The 21,274-nt window shown below is 48.9% G+C and overlaps 6 protein-coding genes across 6 annotated transcripts, besides 3 other annotated features; 1 reads left to right on the top strand and 5 right to left on the bottom strand.

Annotated features, from left to right (window-relative positions):
• Positions 1-4,272: 4,272 nt before the first annotated feature.
• On the bottom strand, positions 4,273-5,498 carry FPSE_00952 (uncharacterized protein; the record flags this gene model as incomplete). The annotated part of the gene is made up of 2 exons (XM_009254072.1): positions 4,273-5,081; positions 5,144-5,498. 2 exons carry the CDS (start codon positions 5,496-5,498, stop codon positions 4,273-4,275), a joined length of 1,164 nt encoding a protein of 387 aa, XP_009252347.1.
• Positions 5,499-5,796: 298 nt separating this feature from the next.
• Positions 5,797-5,820: a microsatellite.
• A 3,453-nt stretch (positions 5,821-9,273) lies between these two features.
• Positions 9,274-13,728, bottom strand: FPSE_00951 (uncharacterized protein; the record flags this gene model as incomplete). Its single annotated transcript, XM_009254071.1, has 2 exons — positions 9,274-12,275; positions 12,330-13,728. The coding sequence occupies 2 exons, from the start codon at positions 13,726-13,728 to the stop codon at positions 9,274-9,276; spliced, it is 4,401 nt and encodes a 1,466-aa protein (XP_009252346.1).
• Positions 10,468-10,524: a microsatellite.
• Positions 11,115-11,230: a microsatellite.
• A 213-nt stretch (positions 13,729-13,941) lies between the features above and the next one.
• FPSE_00950 (uncharacterized protein) lies at positions 13,942-14,295 on the bottom strand (the record flags this gene model as incomplete). The annotated part of the gene is made up of 2 exons (XM_009254070.1): positions 13,942-14,031; positions 14,185-14,295. 2 exons carry the CDS (start codon positions 14,293-14,295, stop codon positions 13,942-13,944), a joined length of 201 nt encoding a protein of 66 aa, XP_009252345.1.
• A 1,097-nt stretch (positions 14,296-15,392) lies between these two features.
• FPSE_00949 (uncharacterized protein) lies at positions 15,393-16,669 on the top strand (the record flags this gene model as incomplete). The annotated part of the gene is made up of 3 exons (XM_009254069.1): positions 15,393-15,923; positions 16,194-16,220; positions 16,379-16,669. The coding sequence occupies 3 exons, from the start codon at positions 15,393-15,395 to the stop codon at positions 16,667-16,669; spliced, it is 849 nt and encodes a 282-aa protein (XP_009252344.1).
• Positions 16,670-16,797: 128 nt separating this feature from the next.
• On the bottom strand, positions 16,798-18,153 carry FPSE_00948 (uncharacterized protein; the record flags this gene model as incomplete). The annotated part of the gene is made up of 1 exon (XM_009254068.1): positions 16,798-18,153. One exon carries the CDS (start codon positions 18,151-18,153, stop codon positions 16,798-16,800), a length of 1,356 nt encoding a protein of 451 aa, XP_009252343.1.
• A 612-nt stretch (positions 18,154-18,765) lies between these two features.
• Positions 18,766-20,733, bottom strand: FPSE_00947 (uncharacterized protein; the record flags this gene model as incomplete). Its single annotated transcript, XM_009254067.1, has 8 exons — positions 18,766-18,978; positions 19,037-19,509; positions 19,560-19,744; positions 19,801-19,866; positions 19,919-19,954; positions 20,007-20,087; positions 20,140-20,185; positions 20,238-20,733. The coding sequence occupies 8 exons, from the start codon at positions 20,731-20,733 to the stop codon at positions 18,766-18,768; spliced, it is 1,596 nt and encodes a 531-aa protein (XP_009252342.1).
• Between the last annotated feature and the right edge of the window lie 541 nt (positions 20,734-21,274).

Genomic DNA, 21,274 nt, shown 5'->3' with positions numbered 1-21,274 from the left:
GTGTTGGTATTGTGGCATGAGGATCCTCCAAGTACACCCTCTTGACAGGCAGAATAACTCGACTCGTGTTGCCTGGAAGAATGTCTTCTTGAACGGATATTCCATCATTGCTCTCTAATTGCACCAACATTTGACTTGGCCAGGCGTTGCGAAGATCGACAGATAAGAGACAATATTCGTCGGGCTTGGCTGTGAAGGAACTGCCCAAGCGATCCCATAAAGGCTGAGGAATCTCGCCATGCACTGGTAGCGCATCAATTCGAGCAAGCTCAACGCTGGCATTGACTGTTACAGTAAGGTCCAAGGAAACCTGTCTCGTGTAAAACTGTTCAGGCATTTCTTCTTGTGGGCATCCCAAATGCGTGTAATCGACCTGGATTGTTGCAGTTGTAAGCCCAGGCTTGCCTAGGATTTCAAATTCGAACGTCGCCTCTCCATTGGGCGCAATATGGCGAGTCTTCTGGCTATTAGGAAGTCGCAATGCTTGCTTCTTCATCAGTGCAAGCTCATACTCGTACAGCTCAGAGGGTGTCGCATCCCGGTTGCCGATCGCAGTCTGCAAAGGCTCTTGCGTAGAGTCCTTGAATGAGAAGAGCATGAAGTCTACTGGTGTCGCTGCAAGATTCTGCATTGTCACAAAGAATACCTGCCTCTCGCCCTCCAAGATCATGATTGAAGACTGGGCAAGCGTGGTGGACTTGACTATAACAAGCGGCTGTGCTTGAATTGCCGTGAGAGTCATACTTTCAGCTTCGAGCTTTGGGGCAAAAGGCTTGATGTCTGTCACGGCCTCCTCGAGCGCAGCGAGGCCCTTGGCCTTGATCTTGAGCTCTTGCTTTGGCACCCAAGGCATAGAGAAGACAGGGAATCGTCGCTCCCGACATCCGCGGACTTTGATGATGGCACCAGTGACCTTGACGGTTCCCGCCTCCTTGGCTCTACCCCTAAGCCGTATAACTTGAGTTCGATACGGTCCTACCAACGTTGCCTCCTTAACAGCGTCGAATTCAACGCCTTCTGTAGCCAAGTGAATGGACTCGACATCAACTTCTATATCATAGGGGTTCTGTAGTGTAATCTTGAACGTAGCGTATTCATCAGCCACAAGAGTCTGAGTTACTGTCTCATCGGGCTTTTTCAGAAACGGGTTGTAGATGAAAGGATCGACATCCTGTGAAGCGCGACTAGCGGCGGCACCTGGAAGGATGCTTTTTGAGTGAGCAACCGGCGTTTTGCTAGTTAGTGAAGGCTCAAGCTTGATTCCTCTCACAAAGAACTCATCCCAGTACTCAGCCGCTATATCGTTGTAGCCTAGCCTCTGTACCAGGCCCGCAGTCCTTGATATTCCCGTAGCCAGTCGCACTTGCTCATCTCGAAGGATCATTGGTGACGCATCCTCTCGTCGTGGTCCTGGAGCGACACCCGAGCCAGATGTACGCAAGAGGTCGCTCGAGAATCGCAGAACGCCATCAAAATCCGGCAAGGCTTCTGAAAAGTTGATGCAAGCTCTTAGAATGTTAAGCTTGACGTCTGGGAACCCGAAGAAGCGAGCTGCAGACTGGCCACGTATCCTAGCAATCACAGCCTCGTCCGAATCGTCAACCGCTTCGTTGTTCTTGGCGCCGGCCTTGCGGGTTAGATCAAACCCAACGATGCCGTAAGATTTGCAAAGCAGAGTCATCAGGGCCTCTATGCCCTGTTCGACATCGCACTCTCCAATCTCCAAGGCCATTGAGCCACTACTTGAACCACCGCCACCAGAAGTCAACGACATTAGGCCGGCAGCAGGATGAATGCCCATATCGGCAGCGCCTCGGGTTCTTGCCTCGACCAGACCACCGATAAGAACTGATACAAGTTCTCTTATTACCATAGCCTTCTTTCGGTGAAGTCCCAAAGGTCCCAGAACAGTCGCTATACCGCTCAGAATGGACGCTCGGTCAACAGTCGTAAGAAGTTCCGAAGCACCCGCGGGAAATGCCTTGAACAGCATGGCTCCGATTTGTTGTCGCGAAGGCGTTACACCGAATCGCGGTGGCGCCGCAAGAGGTTGGTCAGGGACGATTCCAGTCGCAATCATGCCTAGAGATTCCCGGTCAAGGTAGCCATTGGACAGGTGGAGAGCCTGGTAGATCTTTGAAAATCGAATGTAAGTTTCGGATAGTGGCAAGGGGGGAAGGCTGTCTGATGACACCCTAGAGTAGAGGAGAATAATACGCTCAAGTAGTTCAGGAAGCAGTGCTTGAAGGTTTCTAAGATGTTTCGGCTGATTGGGATCCTCGGGCGTAGGATCCGGGGTTTGCTTATGGGTTGGCTTGTCCGGGAACTGGATGAGCACTGTAGGTACATGAAACTCGATATTGGACCAGCCAAGGAGGAACAGGTTTACCAAGATGAGCTCCAGCGCCTTGCCGTGCCACAAATGATCATTGACAGACCGAGCAGCCATAGCACCATCACTAAGCTCCTTGATAGAGTCGGTCCATCGACCAGCTTGTAAAAACATAGAACCAACGACAACTGCTGCTCGTCCCTTGGTTCTATGCCTCCAGCGGTCATTCACACCTCCAGCGCCAAAGCCCTGGGTTGATATTCGATCGCGACTAGCTGATCGAGAGCTCTCAATGGTCTCTGGCGGGGCAGACGGTTCCGGTGTCGACCGATCACTAGCCGGCGGACTTGGACCATCCGTGGACATGGGTGGGTTCGATAGGTGACTCTTTGGAGGCGTTGATGACAACCCTGGCGTCGAGTTACTCGAGTGAAGGCCTGGTCGACTGTTCACTGGCATAGACATGCGAGCCTGGGCCTTATCCATAATCCCGCCTGCCGAGTTGGAACGCGCAGAATGTTTAGAAGACACGATGCTCGAATTCCGTTTCAGAAGACTATTTATACCGCCTTCCCCACCCCATGAACCACCATTAGTATGCCTCGAAGAGGTTGAATAAGGTACAGGAGACTCGATGTTGGTCATGGCCTCGAAGGACTTGGCCAATGTCGTCATCTCAGCGAGCAGAAGCGAGGAGATGTCGCACATGACTGTCCTGATGGTAGTCACAGTACATTTATCGGGTGGAGGAATATCAATAAGGCCCTCGGGCATTGGGATCTCGGTGTCGTGAGGGTTGACATAGTCGAAGATCAGAACGTGATGCACAAGGGCTTTGGGGTAGGTATCGCGCAGCTCCTCAAGCTCCTGGTATAGAGCTCTGATGTTCTTCTCTGTTGTCGTTGGTCCCGTACCATTCATAGATTGTCGTTTGTTTAGGTTCTTTTGATGCAGCTCGGTGCCATCCGCCAGAGCTATAATGGCAAGGGGTTCTCGGTATAAGTCGAAGGGAGTAAGGGCGAGGTGAGAGGGAGGCGGGACGTGAGTGACGAGGTTGTATATTATAGCGCCATCTGGGTAAGCCAGAGGCGAGAACATGTCTGCGCAGGTCGGGTCAGCGCCATATTGGACGGGGTGATGGCATCACTTACTCCTGTTAGGTCTGCCATCAGCGCTGATGTCGCGGAGGTGGACGACATGTTGTTGGTTTAATCGCTCGACAAAGGTAGCGAATCGGTCTGCTTTTATCTGCCCCAGAGGTAACAGAAGAGTCTTTACCCTCGCGGGAGCGACGGGGGCCAAAGGATCTAAGCTCATCCTAGCATCTGGTGTTTGCTCAACATAACCGCGGGCGCAACGTGGTTGGTGTTTCGGTAGAGAGCAACTCTTTGAGCGTCTCTGTATGGGCGATTAGTATGTTGATGTTGTTTCTTACAATCGCATTATCGTATCGATCTCGTATCGTCTCGTTCAATTGGAAAATCAAGCTCTGGAAGTTGAACTGTCGTCTTTGAGCGCCGGATCCTGAGCTTTGTATCGTACACCTGTCGCATGCGGCTAGGAGCTGTACATACGTTGGCCTACCCTTACATGGGTGACTCGGATATAGTGGAGAAGCCAGGAACCGGAGACGACTTTTTGCGAGCCGACAAATACATACCAGTGGCAGCAAGTCTACGTCAACACTTGTCTCATATCATGATATTATCATACCAATCCAAGTTTTACTACGAGGATTGTTTCAGTCGATATTAAGGTTATTTATGTGGACGAGCCTTGAAAACTCGTGGTATCTTAAGCTCGGCCTGCCGAGAATATACACGCCGGGGTATCGCGAATTAGCTTCTAACAATGTCCATATCCAGCTCCGAAAGTTATAACCAAGTTCTTTCAGTTTTCTCAAGACAATATTTTCTTTTCAAATCGCTCTTTCATCGTCGTTATCCAACAGACGATGGTGGTCCTTGGGGACTTTGGTCTGACGGCTTCCTCTCTCTTGCTTCAGCTTGCAACTCACTTTCAAACGTATCCACAGACAAACTCGCTTCTACGAAGTCCTCCAACTCCTCCGTGACTGTTTTGAGTTTTTCCTTTACTGCAACGGCAGCTTCATAGCCAACAATGTGGCGCGCCGGAGGGTTCTCATGTCCTCCAATCGCCGATAAAGCGTGGACCGTCTCCATGACCAGCTTATCTGCTGCGCCAGGCGGTAGCTTGGGATAGCGATGCAGGATCTCCCCTGGCGCGACATCCGGTTCGATGGATATACTTGGTGGGGACATTGGTGAAGGTCCATAGTCGGCTGGTGATGTGGGGTAAGGCAAAGCCGTATCTGGATGAGTGTTGAGGACGTTGGCGAGAATGTCGCGAATACTCGGGGCAGACTCTTGGTACTGGTCATAAGCAGGCAATTGAGGGGCGAATGTGAGACGATTGGTTAAGGACAGAATCTCCTTGTTGGGCTGAACAACTGTGACTTTGATATTGAAGGGCGCAATCTCATATGCGAGTGAGTCGCAAAAGCCTTCGAGAGCCCAAGTGGCAGCTGTGTATATTGACATGCCCGGTGTGCCAATGTGGCCGCCAGTGCTTGTCAGAACAATGATATGCCCTGTATGCTGGGACCTGAGCTGTGGAAGAGCAGATTTGATAAAGTTGACCTGAGAGAAGAAGACAGACTCGAATTGGTCGCGAACGAGGTTTTGTGTGAATGGGGTTGTTGATAGTTCCTCTACCGTTCCAACGACAGCTTTAGAGCAATTGAGTTAGTGAAACCAGTCGACTTGATGACCTACACAGCTTCAAACTCACCATCAGATTTGCAGCATAACAAAATGTCGATCCGTCCAAAAACCTGAACAGCTTCTGCGACAGCAGCACCACAGCTTCCCATGGAAGCGCCGTCACATCGAATGCCGCGAATGCGATCCTTCCACCCTTCGCGATCCTTTCTCGAGCTCTTACACTCATTCACAAGCTCGCGAAACTCGGCGCTGCGATCCTCATGATCGATCTCGTAGGGTGGTAGACATGCGACAACGTAGTCGCCATGTGAAAGAAGGAGTCGGATGAGCCGGACAGCTAAGGGCGACAGAGCTGAAGTGAGAAGCCATGTTCGCGGCGAGTTGTGCGTGGCTGTAGAGGGGTTCGAGTCAGCGTCGGCCATTATAATGGCGTGTACATGATTTAATATGGGCAGTGGTGGTCAATTGAGGATTCCCAAGCTCTTTTTGGGGCGCAGTAGTTGTTCCGTTTTCGTTTGGCTCTTTCCAATGTCTTTGATTATGTAACTCAGAGACTCAAAATATCCAAGACATGCCCCTTTCGGTGAGAAGAAGAGGAATTGATCGTGAATTGTTTAGATTCGTGCCAAGGTTTGGAAAATAAAGAGATGCGGGAGCAAGCAATTGTGGAGTCGCAGTTGGGAGCTTGTTGAGCTTAATTTTGACTTAACTGTAGGCAGTAGCTGAGCCGAGCTGAGCTGAGCTTCCTTCCCTCCAACAAATTACATCATTCGTGATGATGAAGGAAAGAGCAGCACCCCTTGAGCTTGACCACCCAACAACTTAATCAAAATGCTTGACAAGAATTGAAAACAAATATGACAAATATAGAGAGATAAGGCTTTGAAGAAACAGGGTTTTTGTCAAACTCTTTTCATGCTAACAAGGGAATGACACGCCGAGTGAGGACCAAGCTGAGGACGGATTGGGATTGGGGAATCTTGACAAAAGCCCACTCGGAAAAGAAACGATAAAAAAGGCAATAATAACAACAGCAATAATCCGGGGTAACAACTTACGGAACGAGGGGTTCGGAATTGAACCAGAATTATGTCGTGGGGTAGCGGTGAATGCCATTTTTGGCTGCCGCGAGGTGGCCGCTTTGGCCACAGAAACTATTGATAGAAAAGGTTATATTTTGGCCTGGCCGATCAATGGTACAAGTTGTTTCCAATACAAGGTCGGCACTCTTCTCGATCTGGAAAATATGAACAGTTTCTTTCTTGGTGAGAATCGGTGCCCTTTCTCGTCAACTCTTTCGTTCCTGTTTGGAGTCAACGGGCTCGACTGCACACTTGTTAGGCCGATGACCTTTCCGAAGCACAGCAACAGCTCGAAAACTCAAACTACTGATGCAGATAAGAGACCAGGTCGGTAACTAGTTGGCACAGTGAATGCGGCGCTCAAGTTGTGAGTGAGTTGGTCGTCAGCTGCCAGCCGTATAAGTGAAAGTGCGGACCACAACTTCGATCAGGCTGAAGACTAAGGCACAACTATTATGCACCTAGAGTTTCGAGTATGGCCGATTGGGCAGGTCGGCATTCAACCAGCACTTGTGTCTAGGTATGCAAGCTGCTGCAGTGGTGTGGAGTTTTGAGAGTGGGAAAGAGCTTGTAGTTGTAGAAGGATTTGGGTGTACGTGTACGTGCGAAGCTTTCGACTCGTGTAAGCGACGATGGGGCCGGAACGAGAACATGAATACATATACAAAATGCACCACGCATATAATACACAGCAGACAGTAACGTATTTCAAGTCAAGTCGTTGGTCGGGCCCTTGTGAGCTTGACCCTGGTCGTGATGAGATGAGGGTCCGTCCAGTTCAACAGAGACAATAGCCGTGGAAAACATCTGTACACGCTTGAAGGAAATACGAAGAGCTTAGATAGGAATTATAAGAACGGGAGACGACGGATGAATACAGTCCGTGAGTTCCCTCTCTCTTCGGAGAGAGCGAGAGAGAACAAAAAGGCAAAGAGGAAAGATTGATGCCCCGATGCCTCAAAGCCCCATATTGTTGACAAGGGCAGACAGACAAAACCTTTGACATCCATGTAAGTTTAAGTTGGTCGGGCATGGATATACAGGTAGCGTGCTGGTTGTTAAAGTGCAACTCGTTGCGAAGTGAAAGTAGAGTAACATTGAACCACAAAGTGCTAGTAGCTACACATACGAGGAGGAGGAGATCGAAACAAACTTTGGGTTTCCAATGTTCTCTCTCTCTTCCTGGTATGTAGTATGTACTATCGTATCTATCCGACCTGTGGGTCTGGTCTCTGGTTTCGATGCCTTTGACTTTCTTGGCCTTTAGTGATCAACAGGGCCGGCCGGCTGTTGACCGAGACATCCGATTAGAGAAAGAGGGAAAAAAGAACATTACATACATTGTGATTGTCACTTGTCACTGAGACCGGGACTGTGCACGTCTGTGTGTATGTGCTATATCGTACCTGCGTACATATTCTACGACGTACATAGCCACAACCAGGGGGCACCCTCATAGAATGTTTTGGTGATGATAGCAGCGTTTGCTCCATGAGATAGGGCGCAGCATGGTCACAGGAAAACCCAAAGTCAGGCCAGTTTTTGCTACGTTCCATTGTCATAGGGCAGAAATGTAATCTGAAATAGCTCCTAACCTTGCCCTTGTCGGATGATCACGACCCAGATAGGAAGAGTATTTTTGAGGCGGCAGACGAGTCAGGACAGGGCGGACCAACACACTAGGTTAGCAGCTTAGCAATTCCAATTAGACCCTGTAGCCTATAGCCTGTAGTCAGTCCTGGTAGCCTGGTTCGGCTTGGATCGGTTTGGTGATATGTCTGGGGTATGTATCTCTGCCTCGCACTGCAGGAAATTGAAGGTTTTCGTATACACACACACAATGCAGTGTAGATACACAGAGATTGCATCGGATTCGCTACCTGCCTATCAAAATATCTTCAGGCATCACCAACACACTTGGGCAAGAAAAGTGTACCCCTTGCTTCTTCAGTAATAGTCACTCAAAAAATGTGAAACGATGAAACACCATGTCAAACCTTCAAACCATTAACTTCCATGGGGGGAGCATGGGGGGTCCCTTGTTAATTTGGCCCACTGGGGTTTAGTGGTTCGACATGGTTTAATGACGACGTTGAAGAAACGGTCACGATCCCTTTCTTCCTTCTCTTATCGAGATCCTCATGACACGTACTAAAACACTAAGAGCTCGCAAGCTAATTAGTCTTTGGCGGTTAATTGCGGTTGGACAATCCATCAAGGTGATGAATACCTTGAAAGGTCCCTAAGGGACCTGTAGTAGAGTATAAAATGCCGATCCTGCAACGCAATAATGCATCAAGGGATGACGCTACTGTCGGCAGTCAAGTCCGTCAGTGGCCTTTTGAATCATCGTCCACTGTCGTTGCCCGTTTTCTAGAGAGCTCCACGAATAGGAGCCAGTAGATTAGCCCGTTGAAGCCTGACGACACAGAAGGTTTAGCGCCAAGAGGGCCTAGAACTTCGGGTCTGAATTCTATAAGAGGGGCTTTTCCAACTTGGGCCCTTTTTGATTGGCTATTCGGTAGTGACCGTTGGTTCTTGTTCTTAGGTTTGAGGGGCAGGCCGCAGGGTCTTCCATCCTTTACAGAGTTGTACCTTTCCCTCGTTACCATGTATCCGTATTATTATTATTTCCTTCTCTTGAATTTCCCATCATCAAGCAAATCCATGTCTCACCGGAGAGTCTCGTCCTTTCGGCCCGATCTCATACTGGCAGATAATCATGAAGCTTTATCAATCACACAAGCACAACCAACCCCACAGAACAAGCTGTCGTGTTGGTATTCGTGACCTTTCCGAAGGGATTAACGGGAAGTTGCGTATGTATCTTGCTCTCGTTACATTAGTACCTTAGGTACCTCTGTCTAGGTGAGTACTAAGGTAGCCAATCGCGTGATCTGCCAGGAGCTCACTCAACTCGCCCTCGTCTTTGTTTCCGCGACTCGTCAAGACAACAAATAGGTGGTGCTACAACAAGACACAGAACAATAACGGTCGTAGGTTTGAAGTAGAATGATAAAAAGAACAACTAATATAATTTGCGAAATTGTTTAATAACGACCTTTCAACCACCCCAACCAACGGCCCCTCAATCTACCACTCATCGGTTCCCAGTTTAATCATCCCTCGCCGGTTTCAACGCTTTCCTCCCTCCAGGCGTCGAGCCTTCTGCCACAGGCCAAACCTGTTTGATACCAGGCCTATTGCTGTCTTTCCACTTCGGCTCATGACCAGCACGTGTCACATTCATCCTCGACGGTATGATCGATTCTGCGCCCTTGGGAAGAGCCTTGAGTCTCATGGTGGACGTATCGTATGCAAACAAGCTCAAGAGAAGACATCCCCCGCTTTCTGGCAGATCCAGAACGTAGGCTCCTCCATAGCTAACAACATTGTCGCCATTCTCAGGATCATCGCAGTAGAAATTGAGGTTCCAGGCTCGTGGACAGAGATCATGGTTAATGGCGCCCTCAGAGAAAGAGAATGGCTCCTTGTCTCCGCATCCCTCTTGATCGGGTGCCCATTTGGCTGATACAATAACTGTATAGCCATCATTCTCGAGCGCTGAGTTGTGTCCAAAATCGTTCTTGGGATCAAGAGTGTAGCTGGAGTCACAGAATGACCCAATGACACGTTGTGCGTCCTCTATAGTGAACTCTTCATAGCTAGACGAGTCCTCGAAGCAGTAGCCCTCTCCGTCCTCTTGATTGATGAGCGTGTTGGTTGGATATGCTATCGAAGTTGGTGATGGCTCCTCGGACGTCGTTGATGTTGACTCGCCCACCGTTGTGGTAGCTTTCGGATATGAAGTAGTGCCGACTGGGAAATCTTTATTTGTGATAGAGAAGCCTACGCCGACTAGGGACGGGAGAATGATGGCCGAAGTTCCTCGCATTTTGGTCCTGGTTGCTGTATCGACATCAGGGATGGGATACGCTGTTTTCTCAACAGTCACATAGCCGTCATTGACGGGATACGCCCTTTTGCTAACAATAACAGTAGCAGAAAAGGTCGTCTTGTAGGTCGTGCCCAATTTGCCATAGATGTTGCTGTCGTCGCCCAATAGGTCATTGTTGTGATCAAGGGTGATAAGCGGACAGGAAGCCTCTGTTGTTGTGGCAGTTGCAGTTAAGAAGCAGCCGGTGATGACTTCGGACGAGGTTGTTGTGCATGAAGAAGATTGGCACGACACCCAATAGTCCGTTACACGAGATGTCGTGCAGTCGCAGCCCAGATATGTGTTGCAAACAGTAGCGCAGGGCTTTGTGGTACAGACTTGATGGCATGCAGTGTTGGTCTCTGTTGCACAGTCTTCTTCGTCTTCGTCGTCATCATCATCATCCTCCTCATCGTCTTTGTCCTTATCCTTCTCGCATCCGGCACCAACACAGTTCCCTCCTGGCCCAGGGCATCCTCCACCTATACATCCAATTGAGCCCCCACCGCCGCCTCCGCCACCTCCTCCAGGAGCGCAACCAAAGAGACAGAGATTGCCACATCCAGACTTACAGATAGGTCCTGGAGGTCCGGCTGTGACAACAATTCCAGGAACAATACCTGGAGGAGGACCGATTTCGTCTTCGCCAGTTGGCATGGGGCCAGGCTTGTATGTGTAGGTAATGCCACGGGTAGGCTCTGTCAAGGTGACGGGTGATGGGATGACACTTCCTTTAACAGGAATAGACTTGGAGGTAGACCCAGTGATGATGATGTTGGACACACCAATCTCGGAGGTTGTCAGAGGTGGGAGCGTGATTCGAACAGTGATTGTTGTTGTGCGATATTTGATAACGCCATCGGTGGTTTCTGGCCACGTTTCTTTCAAGGTCTCAGTAAGAACTGGAAAGCTGATTGTTGTCTTTGAGGAAAGCGGCCAAGGTGGTAAGACGAGAGTGCAAGGCGGCTGACATCCTGCTGTTGGGTTCTTGGAATCCCAGATCGTTGGGTCAATGTAAACAACATCGCCGTCGCTGTCGCCATCATTATCATCACCTCCTCCTCCACTCCCGCCGTCGTTATCGCCTCCTCCTCCGCTACCTCCGTCACCACCATCGCCACCACTACCCTCACCAGGTTCTGAAGGAACAGGTTGATCCGGCTTGTCAGGTAGCTTGGGCGCCCAATCGTGGTTGTTAATGTATGCATTGACGGCCCCTCCATCAGAAACAACCAAGTAATCGGCCTTCCTGTCACCGTTGATATCGGCATAATGAACAGGGCCTTGGGGGCTGACACCACCTGCAATAGTACCCATATCGTTCCACTTGCGTCCCTCTCCGATAGGGATCTTTCCATTGTTGCGGTAGCCTCGAGCAGCGCCGCCATCGTACTGGACTATGTAATCAGCCTTTCCATCTCCTGTCAGGTCTGCAAATCGGATCTTGCTGCCGGGCTCGCCAACTCCTGTAGCAACGACGATGCCTTCCTTCCAAATACGCCCACCATTTCTGGGGGGAATATTTTTGTTATTTTGCCAATATTTGACAGCTCCTCCATCATAGAGAACCAGGAAGTCAGCGTAACCATCGCCGTCAAGATCAGCAAACCTGATTTTGCTTCCAGGCTCGCCAACTCCAGGTGATATGACGATGCCATCCTGCCAAATGCGTCTATCACCTGGGTCAGGGAGGTTTCCGTTGTTGAGATACGCCTTGACAGCTCCGCCGCCATAGATGATCAGGTAGTCAGCACGCTTATCGCCATTGACATCGACGAATTCGATACGTGCGTCAGATAGATCTTCGTCGAGGCCAGGTGCAATCTCACCAATTGCCTCCCACTGGCCGTCACCCTTGTTGATCCAAGCCCGAGCTCGTCCTTTGGCATCGACAGAGATCAAGTCATCTCTCCCCTCGCCGGTCAAATCGGCGAAGCGAATACTCTGACCCTTGGTGCCTGTGATTCCAAGATTCTTCCACATGCGGATACTTCCATCGTCGGCCACAGCAAGGAAATCAGGTAGACCATCTTCATCCATATCTGCAAAACGGATCATGTCTCCGGTAACACCACCGATGCCGGGAGCAACTGTACCCAAGTCATCCCAGTTACGGCCGCCTTCTTTCAAGGTGTTGCGGAACGCCTTGACGGCACCGCCGTCATATACGACTAGGTAGTCTGCAATTCAGTTAGTTACTGGCGGCCAAATATGAGAAAGCAGCAAAGACTTACCGGCCTTTCCATCACCATCGATGTCTTGTATCCGAGTCGAGCCTTCAGGTATCCCAGCAGGACCAGGTGCAATAGTGGCCTCAGCCCCCCAGTTCTTCTTGCTGCTGTCCTTGCCGTTATTGTGAGTGTTGCGTGCCCACTTGACCGCGCCACCACTATAGACAATAACATAGTCGGCATACCCATCACCGTCAATATCTTGGAAGCGAACTTTATCTCTTGACTCAAGACCAGTCGCCCACTTGGAATCCATAGACTCGAACTTCTTTCCGTTATCCACGTTCTTCCACACCTTGGCGGCACCGTTCTCATAGACAGCAATAAGGTCAGCCTTACCATCGTTATCGACATCTGCAAGGCGTATCATATTGCCTTTGATCGACTTCCAGTCTGGGTTGATATAACCGATGCTCTTCCAGTCATTCGGTTTGCCCCCATTGATCCAGGCACGCATAGTGCCATCGTCATCGGCAAGTATGTAATCAGCGATACCGTCGCCGTTGAGATCGGCCAGGATCACCTTTTCGCGGGTGGCATTGGCAGCTGTGTTGCGAATGCTACCAACGGACTTCCACGTCCAGAAGCCTTCAAATACGGTGCCTTGCTTCTTCCAGATCTTGCCGACGATCTCTTCTTGGGCTCCTCCAGCTCCTCCGCCAATGCCAAGACCGACACCTGGAAGGCCAGCAGCATCTATCTTCGTAGGAGTTTTCAACCAGCCACGTTTGTCAGCTTCAAGGATAGCCTTCAACCATGCGTTGGCCATCTTCTCATAGCCGCTATCATTTGGATGTTTCTCGTCCCAAAGATCAGCTGCAGTAATGTCGATTGGAACTTCAAGGATGTGTTTCCCGGCCTCTTGCCTCTTCTTGATCATGGCAATAACTTGCGGGTTGAAGCGATCAGTGTTTCGCTGCATTCTAGGCTTGTTGGCCCAGATGACTGGAGCAACAAGAACAGTGGTATCAGGGGCATACTGGAAGAGGCCATCAATGATTGACTCCAGCATCTGTGGAGAACCTTCGAGATCTTCTTCCAGGTCCATGTTGTTGGTACCAGCATGTACAAGAACGACGTTTGGTCGAGCTGCAATGGAAAGCTTCCAATACGTGTTGATTTGTGCGAGCACCTTTCCACTATGGCCTTCGTGATCGTTGTCTGCCATACCAGTGGGAGGGTGCTTCAGGCTACCAACCATATCGACCGAGGTGCCCCGACCGATTAGTTTCTCGCGAAGACGATTTCGGTAGCCCTTTTGGTCTTTTGAACCATTGCCTTTGGTGATAGAATCTCCAAGGGGCATGATGCGAAGACTGGGAAGAGCAGAAGTGTATGGGATCATGAGTGCCATGAGCACCATCATCAAGGTGATGGCGCTCCGAGGTATGGGCCGCTTCATGGTGAAGCGGGAGTTTGGATGTCAAGAGTTCTTATGAGTGTGGCAAGTGAAAAATAATGAATAATATAAAGTGCCGTGTGATGCAATGAGTGATAGGATAAGAGAGATGAATGTTGATGATGATGATGGTTATCGTTTCTGTGATCTTCTCATTATATGTTCTCAAAGCCCTTCTGTCAGTGACTATAAGTTTTTGACGACTTTCTTTTGCCATCACAACTGCCGCGGCCCCCAAACGCCCTCTACAATACCTCGGGCATATCTCGCCGCTTCTTTCATGTAGATCCTGTGAAGTCTGTTGGTCTGTTTTGCAACAACACCACTATACACGATTAAAAAAAGAACGCAGCAAGGGTCTACCAACATAGGGACCCTTCATTTCACTGCTGATATCGTTGGTTGTGAACACTTCTCCCATGTAAGTTGGATCATCTCGCCCGTGTTCAGCAAACGTACCTTGTTACTGAGATCGGCTGTGTCGTGGCGGATGGCTGTGTGTTGGTTGAGAAGTGCAGGTTTCAGGATCAAATCTTGGCTCTGTTGGTTCTGAAATAACTCATAGCCCATGTTTAACCACGTTCTACAACTCAGCACGCTCATAGGATTTCCAAGAGAATTTCTGCCTTGCCAACGGGAAATACAATGGATCATTGTAATGACTCGGTTGGTCACGGACACTCAGGGTTTACTTTGTCGAGCCAACAAAGTAAAACTAGGACTTGTGAGAATCAGGAAACAGACTGAGAACATAATGACTCAATGATTGGGTTCTCCAGTTATCAACACCCTAATGCAAATGATTCGTAAAACACAGTTTCTTTATACGATTGTCTTTCTGATGAGGATCGGGTATATCACCATCCGTAAGGCAAACAATTCACCCTTACAACAAAGGAATTAAACGTTCACTTCTTATGTCAATCTGATATATCTAATATCCGCGCGGTAAACCGGTAAGCTTAACATTAAGGCTTAGGTTAAGAATAGGCCGCAGCGGCGCAATGCAGGATCCTTTGACGCCCCTTGGTGAAGATTTACATATCCTCTAATTGGAAATCCGGTTTAAACTCTGCCCCAGTGTTGGGGTCCAAGACAGTTATGGTATGATGCTGTTGGCTCGAACCATGGAATGTCATTTACCCGATAATGTTGGTTCCAACACCCATTCCTGCATATACTGCAACCCCGAACATAGCAATCTAGCCGCCGATCGTGGCTTACAGCGGGGTCCGAGAGTACGGTACGGCCTGTTTCCATAGCTTTGTCCCACAATCGCCAATAACGAGGGTGTTTCAAGCGCTTGTAAGTGCATCCTTGTAATCACGACTACCAGGGCCAGCAACAACCAACACAGTGGAATATCAATGCTGACCCTGCAAACTGACTTGCTTCCTTTGCTGCAAGCTACTGCCAACGGAATTGACTTGGAGTGTTGATGTAACCATACAACCAACATGTGAAGCGGTCCATTGTAATGTCATGAGCTCAGCCTTTGGTGGATCATTCTCAGACAAGGCTCTGTTCCAAAGTCAAGTCCAAATATATACATATTCAAAGAGTTGATAGTATAACTAGGTAGTTGTTCCAATGAAAAATCCCATTAATTTCAGTCACATATCCCTCTTATCATTTGCAGTCTCGTCGAGTTGCCTTCTTAATCCAAGATGCATACTAAACACCAAGTTCCGTGGAGAACCACCTTCACAACTATCGCGCTTTTACTCATATATTTTTTTCTCCTCTCCTATACCTCGTCTCTTCCAAGGGTTGGCCTGAGCCCTCGTGCCGTTACCGCAGATGGCGATCAACTCCAGCAAAATGCTGTGGGGGGTCTTACCAAGCGCGTGACTGATACTTACTCAAAGTCTCATGACAAAGGCCATTGGCTTCATTGTCGCATGAGTATGACCAAAGAAGAAGCCAAGGAAAGTAATCGTGGGGAATCTTTGGAGGCTCCATTTTACCTCCAGGTGGATGGCTTGGAAGAACCAGAGGGTTGGAGCCCTCGCGAGGCCTCAAGCTCTTTGTTTAAAGATGATTTGAACGAAGCTCTGAGGGCTCTCAGTATTCCTATTGATTTCCACCATGAGAGTTGGTCCCATACTCAGGCGGTAGCTATCTTCAATGAACCATCTTGGCTCATCGATGACAGAGATGATGTGGACGTTGACGTTGACGATGTTGAACAGGGCGTGGTAGGTTGTCCCCATGGAATGATTGGCCCGGGACCTGCGTTTATACAACGAGACAAGTCTAACTCATTCCATCATATCAACAGGCAACTGGTGCATTTTTTTGCAATTCTTTCATTGTCGATGCTGGCGTTATAATTGCAGATAACAACCGTGCCGTTGGGAACGCCCTGATGAGACTTGGAATGCATCCGAAAGATCCTGCCACTCATATTAGAAACGTTAGTCAAAGATTCAATACATTTACTAATTGTTCCTACTAACAAATCATAGTGGAGTGATGCTGCTTGGATGCAATGGGTAAGTGATCCCCGGATTCAATTAACAAGACATCTCTTATCTAACCTGGGTTGGAATAGTGGAAAGTATGTCAAGAGAAAGGAGAAAGTGCGAGAAACGTCAGGTATATCATTAGATCCAAGATCAACAATGATACAACTCTCAGGTTTATATTGCAGGCCATTCTCAACAAGCACGCAAGGGATGGGAAAGGGAAGACCATCGGCACATGGCACGACAGGATAACAATGACTATCAGAGAGGACCCTGATGAGCTTTATGGTATCCTTGGAAGTCCCAACGGAGCAGGGGCGGCCTATCTACTGCTCAATCACAAGGAGCGACTGGGACTCAAGATCATTAACAAGGTTGACATATTTGTCGCCGAGGGGAGCTACGAGGTGACTAGCACTAGTATTTCTGATGTGCCTGAGTCAATCATGCTTCTGTTTCATGTTACTGATGTCTGATCTTTGCTAGGTTAGATGTCTCGTATTGAGATTTTGGGAGAAGAAGCAGAGAATATGTCACAGTTTGAGTTTCAAAGATACTTCCAGATGAATACACAGTACTACTTTTCATGAATATTTCAGCGTGTTTACTCGAGATTTTGATCCTCCTCCTGAATCTGTTTCCGCTCTAGCTCACACCTCTGCAAACCGACATGTCGCTCTTCTCGCAACTCAGCCTTCAGATTCGCAACCTCATCATTGGGTAGGATACTTTCCCAAGCAAACATATAGAACGAAGTGGAAGGCGCGTTACGGAGATCCAAATCTCTGTGCATACCCAACAGGTGCATCCTCCACGTTTCCCAGAATGCGAAACCGAGCCGGCGGAACGAGCCAAACTTCACTCCTCTTATTGGCGATGCACTGATTTGGTCAGTCCAAGGGCTATTAAGCTCTCTGTAGATAAACATTCCAGGAGCTTCTCGATTCAGACACTCTTCAGTCCGACCCCATAAGTTGTCATCGGTGGGAAATGAAATCGAGAGTGGTGTTCCATCCTTACGATATCGAATAAACTTGCGGAAGCGCTCATTTCGGCTGGGCGATGCCGTGGTCCATCTCACGAATGGCGGAGGTGGGGGAAGTCGGTAGTATGTGTCTTGTTTAGCCTCGTCAAGCGTAGCAATGTAGTGCATTAGAGACTTGACCTCTTCGGATTTTTGACGAGCTTCATCAAAATGATTTTGATCGATCATGTCAGCCGGGCTCATGCCTTTTAACTTGTCGACATCCTCTTCTGGCCAGTCCAAAGTATCCATCTGTCGTTGAACTTCTCCCACAAGCTGAACGACCCATAGAGCACGAACAGCTCGCATCTCTTCTACCCAGTTTGGCTGCCCGGCATCAACTACCTTGGCAGGTGTAGATTCAAAAACACGATCCCATACTGGAACCCATTTGTTTCCAAGTCCAAGAGAACCTCTATAATTCATATTGGGGTCGAGGCAGTGCATCGGCCTGAAGCTGGGGTCTCTTAATCGTTCAAGATAAGATGACAAGCATGCCTGTGAGAGGGTCGAGATTTGGCAAGCTGTTGCAACCGTGGATCGAAGAACCGATACAGATGGTGCTGCAGCTGACAAGACTTCAGGCCCAATGTTGATCAGGTTATCCTTGCTTTGACCGATCGATGGAAAACAAGGAAATAACCTGAATAAGAATCGGCGCTGCAAGTCACGTAGGTTCTGGAAAGGGAGTGCCTTTGAGCGCGCAAGTATAACGGCGCGCACCACTTCTGCAACCACAGGTGGCAATATCGCGTTGGGGCCGGAGAGAATGTTTTCAACAATAAAAAGTGCATTCTTGTTGAAGAAACGCCAGGCGTTGGGAGATGCCCTCAGCAAATCCCAAAGCGTATCGAGACCAGGAAGGCTTGTGACGATCGGAAGTAAGATTTCTGGAGGCAGCACCTCTATGGATGTTTTCCGTGGAGAAGAAGCCATTTTTTTTGAGAAGTAAAGACTCGGTTTGACATGAGAAGAGATTGAGGAAGAGTGAATAAAGATGTTTCGAGGCGCGGGGGGGAAGAGCGCTTAAAACCACAACCAACGGTCACTTACAACATGTAGACCTAGACTATCGAGTCAGTGCATACATAATCTCATCCCTGCAAACTGTTGGTTGCTTTGTTTCACACGAGGTTACCCCCAGACTGGAGACATGGCCGATCGCAGTGGACTGACATTGCCATGCAATTGATAAACAAATCGATTATTTATAGCATCAATTCGTCTGGATATTGCCCTCTTCATATAGACACACTTCTCTAAGCTTAGCAACCATTAACCAAACTGACACAGTCAGTACATGTTGATCGTCTAATCCTTCTACCTGACTTTCACTTTAGCATCGAAACATCGCCAATGGGGTTCTGATCATGATGGTTCATATTTCAGTCGTCATCCTAACTAGACACAGATATCCACGCCTCATACTATAGTTAGATCCTGGTACTTGATTACCTGCAGGTAATTCATTCTTCTTCCTCATTACACGTTAATAGAAACGTCGCTCCCATGCAAGTTCATCTCGCCTTTGCCATCAATACAACACGCCTAGCTCTTGTTGCTCTTGATATGGGCCACCTCCTCGCGGATACTAGGAGTGCGGGCCCCCTCAGGGCCCTCGGCGTCAAGCTTGCCCTGGACGTCAGCGACGCCAAAGAGTTCGTCCATCTGCTCCAAGCTGAGACCCTTGGTTTCAGGAACAAAGAACCACACAAAGATACCCATGAGAAGATCAAAGGTACCGAACATGAAAAACATACCCTATTCGGTCGTTATTAGTCATCTGATAGTCATCATAGATATGTTTGTGAGCACTTACATAACCGGCAGGTCCCATTGTCTTCTGCATGGTAAGCACAGTTCGGGCGACGATAAAGTTGAAGAGCCACTGGGTAGCAGCAGCGATGGCGACGTTGAGAGCTCGAAGACGGGCAGTAGGAATCTCAGAAACGAGAATCCAGCAGCAAGGTCCCCAACCGAATTGGAAGAAAGCAGCCCAGAGGTAAATGCAGACGATGGCGACATAACCGAAAGCAGAGATACCTGCGCCAGCAACAGGGGGCTCAACGCGACCGTAGATACCGATGATGTACATGGCGAGGAATTGAGCAGCACTTGTCCACAGAAGACTGCGGCGTCGACCAAGAGAGTCGGCAAAGAAGATGAGGAAGGTAGCACATCCTAATACCTTGACGATACCGTAGACACCAGTAGCGAAGAGCGAAACGGTTGTGCCGGTCATACCAAGAGACTGGAAGATTTGAGGAGCATAGTAGTTAACAGCGTTGACACCTATTGTCGATTAGCTAGAGAAAATGACACAAGGTCTGAAGGGTACTCACCTGTCATTTGCTGACACACCATGAGCAAAACAGAGATAATAGCTCGCTTTCGGTTGCCGGGGATTGTTACAAGCTCCTTCCAAAGAGTGCTGGCAGAGGCGTTGCCTGTGAGTCGCTTCTCAGCCTCGAGCTGCGCAGACATCTCCTGTAGTTCGGTCTGGACATATGGGTGAGTTTCGGGGAGCCTATGAAACAAATATTGTTATTCAGCGGTCCTTCTTTATCGATCATGAAAGCTTACTGTCTAAGTCCGATCAAGATAGACTTGGCACGTTCCCAGTCATCCTTGCGAGCACACCATCGAGGACTAATGATCATTAGTAAATCTGTGCTTAATGACTTGTGATTAGAGTACTAACCTTTCAGGTGCAGCCAACATGCAAGCAATCAAAAGTCTAGGAACACATTAGTTTTTGAAGTCATGAACACAATAGCGTGGCTATTTACATAGCGGGGAGAGCCTGGAGAGCAAGAGGTAGAGCGTAGACGGTAGGAGCACTGAGGTGGAGAAGAGCGCCATAGTTGATCCTGATGACCTGTTAGCTAGAGCTTCGATAGATTGAACAAGATATAGCCATACCAGAAAGAAAGCATGACACCGGTAACAATAAACAGCTGGTAGAAGGCTATCGTAAGTTAGCGATGAGTTGTCAGGGATCATAGCGTTGAAGCACTTACAGGTCAAACCACCACGAATGGCTCGAGGCGCACACTCAGACACATACAAGGGAACCAGAGACGAAGCAGCTCCAACACCCAGACCGGCGACAAAGCGTCCGACATACATGACGGGGAGAGATCCTTGAGCAGTAGAGGCGGCCTGGAGAATAACACCGATAGTTGTGACAGCACCGGTTCCAATAAGACACCAGCGTCGACCATATTTCTCAGTAAAATACGAGGTGAAGAAACAAGCAGCAAAACAACCGGCCTGGAGAGTTGAGACAATGTTTTGATCGAGTGTGACCTTGGCCTCAGGAGTGTAGTTGAAGCGTTCCTGGGTAGCCTTCATGGCAAGAACACCACCAATAGCTCCAGTGTCCCAGCCGAACAGCATACCTCCGAAGCATGAACCTGCAACGACGGCAAAGACGCGCCAATTGTAAATCTCTTCGGGGTCAGTCTTCATCGCGTCATTGCGAACGACCTTCTTGAGGACACCTGCGATACCCATGGTTGCGGTGGTGGAAGTAGACTCGTGGGTAGTGGGTGAGTGGCAACAGCCGAGAAAGTGAGGTCGGGATGTATTTCCAAGCTAAGAAAAAGATAGGAGATGCTTTAAATTTAAGCTTGTTTCCCCGGATTCTAGATCGAACCGAGACGTGGAGCAATCGAGGGAACAAATAATTGCTAGAAGACTCGAGACACCGAATGATTGAAAGAGGTGTGATCTCTGGTGAGAAATTCTAAATCTCGAGGGGATCTCGCAGGATATTAAATGATCAACCGGTCAAAGTCCAACTGTCGAGCTCCCCCAGACCACCATTCCCAAATTGACCATCCAAGGGCCAGTAACAACCAAGCATGGGGTAGCATCAACCGGACTGGTCACCCCCAACATCGGCGCACCGGCTTCTGGTCTGTTGGTGTGTGTTATGAACTCCCTTGTCAATTGCACAGACTCTCTGGTAGGGTCGGATATCATGCGCACCGTAGCGGCACAGGGAACATTGATACATGGTGAAACGAATTAATTCGTTGCCGGATATCTTTCT

This window comes from Fusarium pseudograminearum, chromosome 3 (genome assembly GCF_000303195.2).
Source record: "Fusarium pseudograminearum CS3096 chromosome 3, whole genome shotgun sequence".
Taxonomy (NCBI): Eukaryota; Fungi; Ascomycota; class Sordariomycetes; order Hypocreales; family Nectriaceae; genus Fusarium; species Fusarium pseudograminearum.
Note: the sequence above shows the minus strand (reverse complement) of the source record. Positions and strands in the feature narration are given on the sequence as shown.